General features: G+C 49.1%; 1 protein-coding gene across 1 annotated transcript in view; it reads left to right on the top strand.

The window, feature by feature from the left end:
- Positions 1 to 12,117, top strand: part of DDX60 (DExD/H-box helicase 60) — a 444,355-nt gene that overhangs the window by 44,228 nt on the left and 388,010 nt on the right. Inside the window, 1 exon segment of the mRNA XM_029604155.1 lies at positions 7,712 to 7,861. Within this exon segment, the coding sequence (XP_029460015.1) occupies positions 7,712 to 7,861 (150 nt within the window).

Genomic DNA, 12,117 nt, shown 5'->3' with positions numbered 1-12,117 from the left:
CAACTCCTTCCCGAGGCAGTAAGGCAGTCCATACCCCCACCTGGGGTGATAAGGCGGCAGGGTTAGACCCCTCCTGGGGTAGCAGAGGCGGTGCAGATTTCCATAACCCCTCCTGGGGTGACAAGGGGAACACAAACCCCACCTGGGGCAGAGAAATAGTCCGTAACCTTCTTGAGGCGACAGTAGGGCCGGTCCGGACCCTTCCAAGGTCGGCATCAGGACCGGTACAGACCCCTCCAAGGGCGGCAGCTGGACCAGTACAGCAGGCTCAGATAGTTGAGTAACAAAGTCAGTTGGCAGGCCCGGTTCGGACCCCTCCGGGGGCAGCAGCAAGACCTGTACGGACCCCTCTGGGGGCAGCAGCAAGACCGGTACGGACCCCTCTCGGGGAGGCAGCTGGACCGGTATGGACCCCTCCAGGGGCGGCAGCTGGACTGGTACAGCAGGCTCAGATAGTTGAGTAACAAAGTCTGTTGGCAGGCCCGGTTCGGACCCCTCCGGGGGCGGCAGCAGGACCGGTATGGACCCCTCCAGGGGTGGCAGCAGGACCGGTTCAGCAGACTCAGATGGCTGAGTCAGGAAGTCTGTCAATAGGACTGGTTTGAACCCCTCCGGGGACGGCAGCAGGCCCGGTTCGGACCCCTCCAGGGACGGCAGCAGGGCCGGCTCGAGCCCTTCCGGGGGCGGCAGCAGGACCGGCTCGGACCCCTCCGAGGACGGCAGCAGGACCGGCTCGGCAGGCTCAGATGGCTGAGTCAGAAAGTCTGTCAGTAAGACCGGTTCGGACCCCTCCAGGGGCGGCAGCAGGACCGGTTCGAGCCCCTCCAGGGGCGGCAGCAGGACAGGTTCGAGCCCCTCCAGGGGCGGCAGCAGGACCGGATCAGCAGGCTCAGATGGCTGAGTCAGAAAGTCTGTCAGCAGGACCGGTGCGGACCCCTCCGAGGATGGCAGCAGGGCCGGTTCGGACCCCTCCGAGGACGGCAGCAGGGCTGGTTCAGCAGGCTCAGATGGCTGAGTCAGAAAGTCTGTCAGTAGGACCGGTTCGGACCCCTCCAGGGGTGGCAGCAGGACCGGTTCGAGCCCCTACAGGGGCGGCAGCAGGACCGGTTCGAGCCCCTCCAGGGGCGGCAGCAGGACCGGATCAGCAGGCTCAGATGGCTGAGTCAGAAAGTCTGTCAGCAGGACCGGTGCGGACCCCTCCGAGGACGGCAGCAGGGCCAGTTCAGCAGGCTCAGATGGCTGAGTCAGAAAGTCTGTCAGTAGGACCGGTTCGGACCCCTCCAGGGGCGGCAGCAGGACCGGTTCGAGCCCCTCCAGGGGCGGCAGCAGGGCCGGTTCGAGCCCCTCCAGGGGCGGCAGCAGGGCCGGTTCGGACCCCTCCGGGGATGACAGCAGGACCGGTTCAGCAGACTCAGGCTCTTCTCGGGGTAGTGCAGGAGACTCGGACCCCTCTTGGGGGCGAAACAGCAGACCCAGACTCTTCTTGGGGTTGTGCAGCAGGTTCAGATGGCAGAGTAGCAAGGTTAGAAGTAGTGTGCATGGAAGACACAGATTGTACTGCCGTGGGCTTGATACCTCGAGCCAAAGTCTGATGCTCCTGATTTTGTTTCTAGAGGAACAGTTTAGAGAAGGCACAGGCAGTTCTAGGACGTCTAGGGAAGGTGCTCGTTAGTGTCCACTTGGCAGCTGTGGGAAGCAGAGCCCTGCTAGAGTTAATTACTTCCCTCTGCTTCTGTTTCTGGTGCTCTAGCGTGGAAGTTATCGAAGGCTTCTTAACCCGGTGAGTTCTGAGATTTTCAGAGCAAGTTTTTTCCAAAGTGTCCAGAGATGAAGTGCTAGAATGCTTAATCCATAAACTGTTACATGAAATAATGTTGTTAACTGGGCCAGAAGCTGAACGCACGGTAGTAGAGCTGACTGTTCTCCCTAATGAAGCAGCTGGTCCTGTAGCTGAACAACAGGGGCACGGTTTGCCTGGTGGTAATAGGCTGGGAATACATGAACATTTCCACCATCCTGGCTTTGGAGTAGAACAGTTTAAACACTCTTGGTAGACAGAGACATTTCTCTTATTGCAGTTACTGCATGTCCAGTGTTCCTGACCAGCAAGTTGACAGGCTAGGCAGTTCTGATAGCTAGGGTAATTCAAGGTCTGTCAGGAATTGCAGGTATAAAACTTTGAAGAAGGAGGCATCTTGTAATAGTGAAAAAGTTGACTCACCGGTTTAGCACACAGACCTATCTCTTCCCCTGGAAATTTGGTGGCTTCAGCATACTGTTACGCTTGGGCTCCGGTCAGGAGTCGTGAACACCACCCAGCAGGGTGGCTCCAGGTGGAGAGAGACAGGAAGCTAGAAACAGTGTCTGGTTCCAGGCTGGGTCAGGGCAGGCAGCAAGTAGCAGTGTCTCGGTTCAGGCTGGGTCAGGGCAGGCGGCAAGTAGCAGTGTCTGGGTTCAGGCTGGGTCAGGGCAGGTGGCAAGTAGCAGTGTCTGGGTCTAGGCTGGGTCAGGGCAGGTGGCAAGTAGCAGTGTCTGGGTTCAGGCTGGGTCAGGGCAAGGCAGGTCAGAAGGCCCGTAGGCCACACACACACAGAAGGCCCGTAGGCCACACACAGTAAGCAAGGCAAGGCAGAGAAGGCCCGTAGGCCACACACACACAGAAGGCCCGTAGGCCACACACCGTAAGCAGGGCAAGGCAGGTCAGAAGGCCCGTAGGCCACACACACACAGAAGGCCTGTAGGCCACACACCGTAAGCAGGGCAAGGCAGAGAAGGCCCGTAGGCCACACACACACACAGAAGGCCCGTAGGCCACACACACACACAGAAGGCCCGTAGGCTACACACAGTAAGCAAGGCAAGGCAGAGAAGGCCCGTAGGCCACACACCGTAAGCAGGGCAAGGCAGGTCAGAAGGCCCGTAGGCCACACACACACAGAAGGCCCGTAGGCCACACACCGTAAGCAGGGCAAGGCAGGTCAGAAGGCCCGTAGGCCACACACACACAGAAGGCCTGTAGGCCACACAAGGCAAGGCAAGGCAAGGCAAGGAATAAGGCCCGAAGGCCGCGCAAGGCAAGGCAAGGCAAGGCAAGGAATAAGGCCCGAAGGCCGCGCAAGGCAAGGAATAAGGCCCGAAGGCCGCGCAAGGCAAGGGAAGGTCCAGGGACCAAATGCACAGCAAGCAAGGAAGGCTAGAGCAGGGAGCCCAGGCGAGCTCGATGCCGAAGCCCTGAGGGAACTGTCAGGCAGGGTTATAAGGGACAGCCCAGAACATAGAGAGGAGAAGGGAGATGGACTGGGCCTGTCAGGAGATCCAGCTCTAGAGGGACCCCTGGTGGTGAGGCGGTTGCACAGCAGCCATAGCCGTAACATGTAAAGCTCTTGCCGCATGTCAAGGGCTCAACAAAAATAACAAAGCTACTACTTTCCTGTGGTTCCTCCTGCTTACCATTATTGCAATACTAAGTAGGAGGAACCACAGAAAGCAGTATCATGAAAAATAAAAAGGCTTGATGAAAATAAAAATTCTGGGTGCACAATATACACAATATATTATCCTTGTTTATTGTGCTGGCAAATTAGCTGCCACAGGATAAAACTGATACTCTTATTTTGAGCGTTTGTTTTCATAACCCACACACAGCCACGTCGCCTGAGCACCCGATGGCAAGGATGCGAAAAGATGCACAATGTATCCCTAGTGCATCCTTTTTAATGTGGCAGTTCATTTGATTATTGCATAAGGTGCCCAGGAGAGTTGGAAGTGCGTACATTCAAAAAAACAGAAGCCCAGTTTGGACGCACTTTATTGCATCGGCCCCCAAGCAGTTTGATATGACCCAGCTGGTGACTGTGACCTAATCGATATATTCAACCAATTAATGATCATCAAAAAAAGAATGTTAACAGTCACCATGGAGGATTTATAAAAAATTTCAACCAATCCTTGGTGTGCAAATAAAAGATGTCATTGGTCACCATGGAAGATTGAGTTTATGAATGTGTCAGCAATGTCAGCCAATCAGTGACAATCAAATGAAAAACTTCACCAGTTACTATGAAGGATTTTTATAGAAGAGTAAATATTTATTTATTTATTTATTTGACATTCGGTTTCACCATCAGAACGGTTTAAAGTGCTCGTGAAATAACATTGGTTACAGAGGTCAAAGCATCAAAATGTCAACAAGAAGGAAAGTTTTGGGGTTTGGTTCTTAGTTGAATACATATAAAATAATTGTTATATTTTAGCAGTCTGCAAATATGCAGCTAATCATCAATCCCAAATGAAAAACATCATTATTTACCCGGAAAATTGTGAAAATGTAAACTTTTATGATAAAATATATTGCCATTCAAAAGTGGACTAAACTTCAGGTTGCAAAGTCTGTAGATGAAAGATCCTGTTGTTGTTTATAAACCAAAAGGTGATTATGATCACCACCACATGAATGCACTTGAATGGTGTCTATTAGGGATGTGAATCGTTTTTTGACGATTTAAAATATCGTCCGATATATTTTAAATCGTCAAAAAATCGTTAGGGCCACGATACAATACCAATTCCCCCGATTTATAGTTAAAAAATCGTAAATCGGGGGAAGGGGGAGGGCAGGAAAACCGGTACACTAAAACCCCCTAAAACCCACCCCCGACCCTTTAAATTAAATCCCCCACCCTCCCGAACCCCCCCCCCAATGCTTTAAATTACCTGGGGATCCGCCGGTGGTCCAGAACGGCGGCGGTCCGGAACGGCCCCCTCAATAGAATCGTGTTGTCTTCAGCCGGCGCCATTTTTCAAAATGGCTGCCGCAAAATGGCGGCGGCCATAGACAAAAATGATTCGACGGAGGAGGTCGTTCCGGACCCCCGCTGGACTTTTGGCAAGTTTTGTGGGGGTCAGGAGGCCCCCCCAAGCTGGCCAAAAGTTTCCTGGGAGTCCAGCGGGGTTCCGGGAGCGATTTCTTGCCGCGAATCGTTTTCATACGGAAAATGGCGCCGGCAGGAGATCGACTGCAGGAGGTCGTTCAGCGGGGGTTCCGGACCGCCGCTGAATGACCTCCTGCACTCGATCTCCTGCCGGCGCCATTTTCCGTACGAAAACGATTCGCGGCAAGAAATCGCTCCCGGAACCCCGCTGGACTCCCAGGAAACTTTTGGCCAGCTTGGGGGGGCCTCCTGACCCCCACAAGACTTGCCAAAAGTCCAGCGGGGGTCCGGAATGACCTCCTCCGTCGAATCATTTTTGTCTATGGCCGCCGCCATTTTGCGGCGGCCATTTTGAAAAATGGCGCCGGCTGAAGACAACACGATTCTATTGAGGGGGCTGTTCCGGACCGCTGCCGTTCTGGACCACCGCCGGATCCCCAGGTAATTTAAAGCATTTGGGGGAGGGGGTTCGGGAGGGTGGGGGATTTAATTTAAAGGGTCGGGGTGGGTTTTAGGGGGGTTTAGTGTGCCGGCTCACGATTTTAACGATTTTTCACGATAGTTTACACACCCAAACGGCAACAATACGATTCCCTCCCCCTCCCAGCCGAAATCGATCGTTAAGACGATCGAGGACACGATTCACATCTCTAGTGTCTATCACAGTATGCCACACATCTTCAAAGCGGTGAGAAAGCTTTGAAGATCTGCGGCATATTGAGATCTACCATCTCCTGGTGCATTTGTAAATTTGATTAATAGCAGTTTATGGTCTTCTCCTCCAGGAACTTATCCAAACCGCTTTTTAAAATCCAGCTACACTAACTGCCCTAACTACAATGCATAACTGAATTCTAATCAGATTTAAAATCAAAAGAAACTATCACAGAGGCATATGTAGTTTCTTCTTGAGAATTCTCAAGAAATGTAGTTAATTCCAGGCTATCCAGTGTTACTTGATCTTGTTCACGAGTCTCTTGCACTACAGAACCTACTGTGTGCTTCTTAGATGGAAGAAAAATGGCTGTATTCAAAGGAGGTAAAGAGTCCACAGGAATTTTTAAGATGCCCCTCCTATATCTTTTAAAACATTACACTGGACTGGTCATAAATAAGAATCTGAGAAAAATTAAGAATTCTCAAATTCAGATCACACACTCTATTTGCTCTCATCTTCAACCTGCGTTGGAGTCCCTGTCTATCTTTTATTAGGTTAACATTCATCTCATGAACAGACTTGTTCATTAGTCATGTGACTCCAGTTTATAGAATTATTCAACCTGGTAACTTGGTCTTTGTAGTCCTTGAGAGAGGACTGCAAGTTCTCTAATCTTCTACTAACAGTGTATGCCAAGCATGTAATGGCAAGCCAGATAGACTCCAATGTAATAACTTCAGGCATTTCCACCACACTGTCTCTAACCTCAGGAGAGACTGGAACTCCATGTCCTACTTCCCCAAGTAGTGCCACACAATACACTAAGATCTCACTCTGATCCTCCAACCTCACACACAGCATCGGGATAGCTAATAACACTTGTTTCGATGATCCTTGGCAGGCAAGAACAAGCTCTCAAACAAGAAAGCCATAGTAGGGGAGGCTTCTCATGATACTGTTCTTACAAAATCAATGGAAGTTATTCGTAATGAGGGAGTCTCCCAGACATCATAGGCTGGGGAGAGGATCCGTCCCTTCCTCCAGTAGCATGAAGCAAAGGCTCCAACACAGACTTTGATACACTCGGGGCAACAAACCGCTGAATAGAAGATTATGCAGAGGGAACTGGAGAGGCAAGAGATGCCAGGACACTGCCTTTCCTCTTCTTGCCCATCAGCACACAAAATAATAAGGTATGCAGGGAAAAAACCTAAAACGTTAAGAGCCCAAATTGCAACTCCCTATCCCTCAGATGCCTTGTTGAAACCTGTATTTGAAGTTCAACAGAAAAAACATTGTGAGGTAATATTCTTGCAGGGTTTATGCGAGTTAATTTTGGACTCTTACCTGTTTCAATTTATTGGTGCATGGCATATTTCTGGATTTGGATTTTGGATTTAATTCATCTTTTCCAAATCTCAGCTGAAAATGTATTACAAATGCAAGTACTGTTGATAGGTCCCTGCCAGAAAAAGGTTACATATGCAAATTTGTGCCTGAGGCAATGTGGGTGAAGTGACCTGTTCAACGTCATAAAGAACATTAGAAGAAGAAGTGGAGTTTGAATTTCTCTGTGCTGGTTCTGAGCCCACTCCTCCAATCAGTAGGCCACTGGTCTACTCCTGTGAGTAATGTCAGGGCAGTGAGATCAAGAGGTGTGCAAGGCATCCTAGCCAATAAGTCTGATGACTATGGTAGAATGCGTGTGGGAGCGGGATGGATGAAGGCACTGCCCCTGTATCCTGGCATAGGTGCTGGAGATGCAGGGTAGGTGATGCAGTGATGAGGCTCCAATGTATGTATGGTTCACTGCCCATACATACATTTGAGAAATGTTGTTCTAAGTGATCCAAGGAGAGAGTGGGATTCTGAAGGTAATTATTTTACTGGAAAATAAAATTGTGATAACTGAATGTATATTTTCTTCCCTTGGCTCTCTACTAGAAAGCTGCCAAAGAGGCAGCTAAAGAAGGGTGAATTGCAGAAACATTTGTCCCTCTTCAGTCCTCTCCACTGTGCTCTTCATACCTTTTACCTGAATTCATTTACAGTTGTGTAGCACAATAAATGCAAACATTTCAACAAAAATGTAATTTCCTGGTGGTTTATTTTTTAAATGTAGGATTAAGATTTGGAAAAGAAATTGAGGAGGAATACCAACATCTATGGAATGCTGTGTTTAGTTTGGTTGGGAAGTGTGAAATTGGACAAAGTTTTCCTCTGCGACAAACATCAAAACCTCTGCTTAAAGTAAACAAAATACCATTTCAAGGTAACAATAATGATAACAAGCCTTCAGCAATGAAACAATCATAAGTATTTACTTAATTCATGAATTATATGTTTAAGCATTAGTTTTTATTTTGATGTTCTGTCTGGACTTTTTTCTGTAGAGATGTTGCATGACTACTAATTATATTTATTTGAAGTGCTTATTACTTGTGTACTTATCAGGAGTAGGCAACCTCCAGTCCCTGTGGATACCAATCCACTGGGTTTTTCAGGATATCCTTAATGATTATGTATAATATAGATTTGTATGTACACTGTTTCAATTGTATGCAAATCTAATTCATGCATATTCATCAGGGATATCCTAAAAACCAGAGAAGCTTGGTGTGTACAAGATCTGAAGGTTTCCTACCTCTGATCCTTATTGATCCTGGAGAAAACTGGATTCATTACACAATGTAATAGATTGAATTGGATCAACTTAAGACTAATCCCAACATGACACTCTATATGAAGTTTTAAACTGTTAATTCCACAGTAGGCAATTCTGGTTCTCCAGTGCCACAACTAGGTTTGGTTTTCAGGATATCCATAATGAAAATGCATGAAATGTATTTGCATGCAATGTTGTCTTTCCATTTTTAATCAGCAGAAGTGGTATATAGTGCTTTAGAGCAGTGGTTCTCAACAGGTGTGTCAGGGCACACTGGTGTGTCATGAGGTCCTGGGAAGTATGTTGCAGGGCCAGCAGATGGCTGCCTCCTTATCAGCCCGGGTGGGATTTGGTTGACTTCTCTTACAATTGGGCCTGATGGGAAGCTACTCTCACTTCCTTCTCTTCTTTCTGGCCCAGTGAAAGGCTGTTTCCTCCTTCACCTAGATCAGAGCAAGACATTGCCAGTTCCTGCTGTTCTGGTCCTGATGGGATACAAATTTTATCTTCCTCTGCAGAGTCTGGGAGTGATGCTGAGGATCAGCTACCTGGACCCCCTGTTTCTCACTACTTCCTCCGTTCCACCTTCATCTTCCCAATATCCCCAACCTCTTCTCTACCTGTGCACGGAGGGTGAGTGTGGGGGCTGCTGAGCAGGAAGCGGTGAGAAACAGGGGGTCCAGGTAGCTGGGCAGGCAGGGAGATGGGATGAAGGGGGTAGAGAGAGTCAAGTAGGAGAGAGAGGAAGCACAGGAAAGAGAATGTGGGGGGGGGGGGGGTCAGGAATGCTGGGCAGGGATATGAGTGTAAGCAGATGATTGAAAGAGAATAACTGGTAAAGTGAAGGATGATGGAGGATGATGGAGGCATGGAAGGGGAGTGATGGGGTGCAAGAGCCATAATATGTCATTTTTGTGAATGTGCATTTCTTCTATCTTTGTACTTTGCTTAGTGTAGGAGGATATGTATTTCTGTTTCTAGCTCTCCGGTTTTGCACTGCATGCAGAGTGGATTTTTGAGGTTTCCATTCCAGTTTTTGTCTCCGCATTTGTAATCTGTAGTCTTTTATTCTGTAGTTGGCGAAGGTCGGACCTGTATATGTGGCTGAAGTGAAGTGTTTTACTAGTAGGTAGGGATTTATATCAATCTTCTTTGTTGCCTTTTCTCATTCTCAATAGACCATGCATTGCTGCTGCACTGCTGCCTTTTCATAGGAAGGGCTATTGCTGTTTGAGTTGTTGGAATTATAGTTGCAATGGTATTGAAGGTTTGCTACACATGTGCTGAGTGGGGTTTTTTTTTCAGGTTTTCTATTTTACAGTGTACCTGGTAGTAAGGGAGTTTGTCGTTCTGTTACTGAGTTAGCACAGAATATATTTTTTATATAGCAAGTTGTATTTAAAATATCCTAGTTCTGCTCTGCATCCACTGTTTAGGGATGGGGGTGGGGGGCAAGTGTGGGTTCCTGTAGATGTAGAGTATGGGGCAGATTTTAAAAACCCTGTGCACGTAAATCCAGCCGGATTTACGCGTGCAGGGGACTTGCGCGCCGGCACGCCTATGTTGCATAGGCCGCCGGCATGCACAAAGCCCCGGGATGCACGTAAGTCCCAGGGCTTTGCTTGGGGGGCGAGTTGGGAGCGGCACAGCATTCGGGGGCGTTCCGGGGGCAGGGCTGTGGGCGTGATGCTGGCCCATGGGGCGTTCCGGGGGTGTGGCCGAGGCCTCCGAACCAGCCCCTGGGCCGTGGAATGGCAGGCGTAACTTTCTGAACAAAAGTAAGGGGGGATTTAGTTAGGGCTGGGGGGTGGGTTAGATAGGGAAAGGAAGGGGAAGGTGGGGGGGCATCTGCATCTCCTTTTTCTGTGGACTCATTTTGCTAGAAAACAATAGGGATGTGAATCGTTTTTCAACGATTAAAATTATCGTTCGATAATGTTTATATCGTCTTAAATCGTTATAGAACACGATACAATAGAAATTCTAACGATTTATCGTTAAAAATCGTTAAATCGTGTTAGTGCGCACTAACTCGAGTTAGTGCGCACTAACTCCCCGTTAGTGCGCACTAACTCGATTTAGTGCACACTAACTGAAAATGATACAAATAAACACTTTCCAGGTCACTGAAGGTCAGTTAGGAATGAATATGTGTTCCTATTGGCTGGCTGCCCTCTTATCTATTGATGTTACCAAGGTTACCACTGAGGTGATGGTTGGGGGGATGGGAAATGGAACTGGAAACTAACGAACACCAACAGAAAATGAAACAAAGTGTTCACACTTCCCAGGTCAGTAAAGGTCACTTAGGAATGAATATGTATGTATGTATTCCTATTGGCTGGCTGTGCTCTTATCTATTGATGTTACCAATATGGTTGGGGGGATGTGAAATGGAAACAGTTGGAAGCTTGACAAAAAAAGTAATGTAATGATCAGCACTCACGTGACTAGAACTTGTTTGTTTATTATTTTTGTTAGCAGGCACCTGAAATGCTAGTGCATGTTGAATTTGCCAATCACTGTGCATTTTAGAAAGGTGGTCCTGGCTGGAACTGTACACAGTTCATATGTAATTGATTGTTGGTAAGTGTATTTTTTAAGTAGCCACACTGGCACCAGTATGTTTACTTTTCCTCCTACTTAACTCACTAGCTCAGCTTTGTAAGAAGGGCTTCTCTGCTTGTGTGTTGTTTTTGTTTGGTGTGAGGAGAGCAGAAACATCAGATCTTTATTCAATCTACTACAGTCATCTCTTACAGTGCCCTATCCCTATTAATACCAGGAGTGTTGTGATCTTCCTGCACACAGTGCCCTAACCCTGATACCAGTCTGAGACAGCTCCCTCCCTGCATTACTAGTGAGAGCTGGCTTCACAGACAGGGGGGAGCTGCCTGACCCTCACTCCTGACTTCCCCCATGTCCCAGCTAGTGAATGGTGTGTGGGTGAGGGGGGGGGGAGGATGGTGAAGTCTGAGACAGCTCCCTCCCTGCATTACTAGTGAGAGGCTGGCTTCACAGACAGGGGGGGAGCTGCCTGACCCTCACTCCTGACTTCCCCCATGTCCCAGCTAGTGAATGGTGTGTGGGTGAGGGGGGGGGGAGGATGGTGAAGTCTGAGACAGCTCCCTCCCTGCATTACTAGTGAGAGGCTGGCTTCACAGACAGGGGGGAGCTGCCTGACCCTCACTCCTGACTTCCCCCATGTCCCAGCTAGTGAATGGTGTGTGGGTGAGGGGGGGGGGGGGAGGATGGTGAAGTCTGAGACAGCTCCCTCCCTGCATTACTAGTGAGAGGCTGGCTTCACAGACAGGGGGGAGCTGCCTGTCCCTCACTCCTGACTTCCCCCATGTCCCAGCTAGTGAATGGTGTGTGGGTGAGGGGGGGGGGGGGTGGATGGTGAAGTCTGAGACAGCTCCCTCCCTGCATTACTAGTGAGAGGCTGGCTTCACAGACAGGGGGGAGCTGCCTGACCCTCACTCCTGACTTCCCCCATGTCCCAGCTAGTGAATGGTGTGTGGGTAAGGGGGGGGGGGGGAGGATGGTGAAGTCTGAGACAGCTCCCTCCCTGCATTACTAGTGAGAGGCTGGCTTCATAGACAGGGGGGAGCTGCCTGACCCTCACTCCTCCGGGGTATTGTGATCTTCCTGCACACAGTGCCCTATCCCTGATACCAGGGGTGTTGTGATCTTCCTGCATGCAGTGCCCTATCCCTATTAATACCAGGAGTGTTGTGATCTTCCTGCATGCAGTGCCCTATCCCTATTAATACCAGGAGTGTTGTGATCTTCCTGCATGCAGTGCCCTATCCCTGATACCGGGATGTGTGCAAGAAGATCACAACACCCCCGGTATCAGGAAT

The sequence above is a fragment of the Rhinatrema bivittatum genome, chromosome 1 (assembly GCF_901001135.1).
Source record: "Rhinatrema bivittatum chromosome 1, aRhiBiv1.1, whole genome shotgun sequence".
Classification (NCBI taxonomy): Eukaryota; Metazoa; Chordata; class Amphibia; order Gymnophiona; family Rhinatrematidae; genus Rhinatrema; species Rhinatrema bivittatum.
Note: the sequence above shows the minus strand (reverse complement) of the source record. Positions and strands in the feature narration are given on the sequence as shown.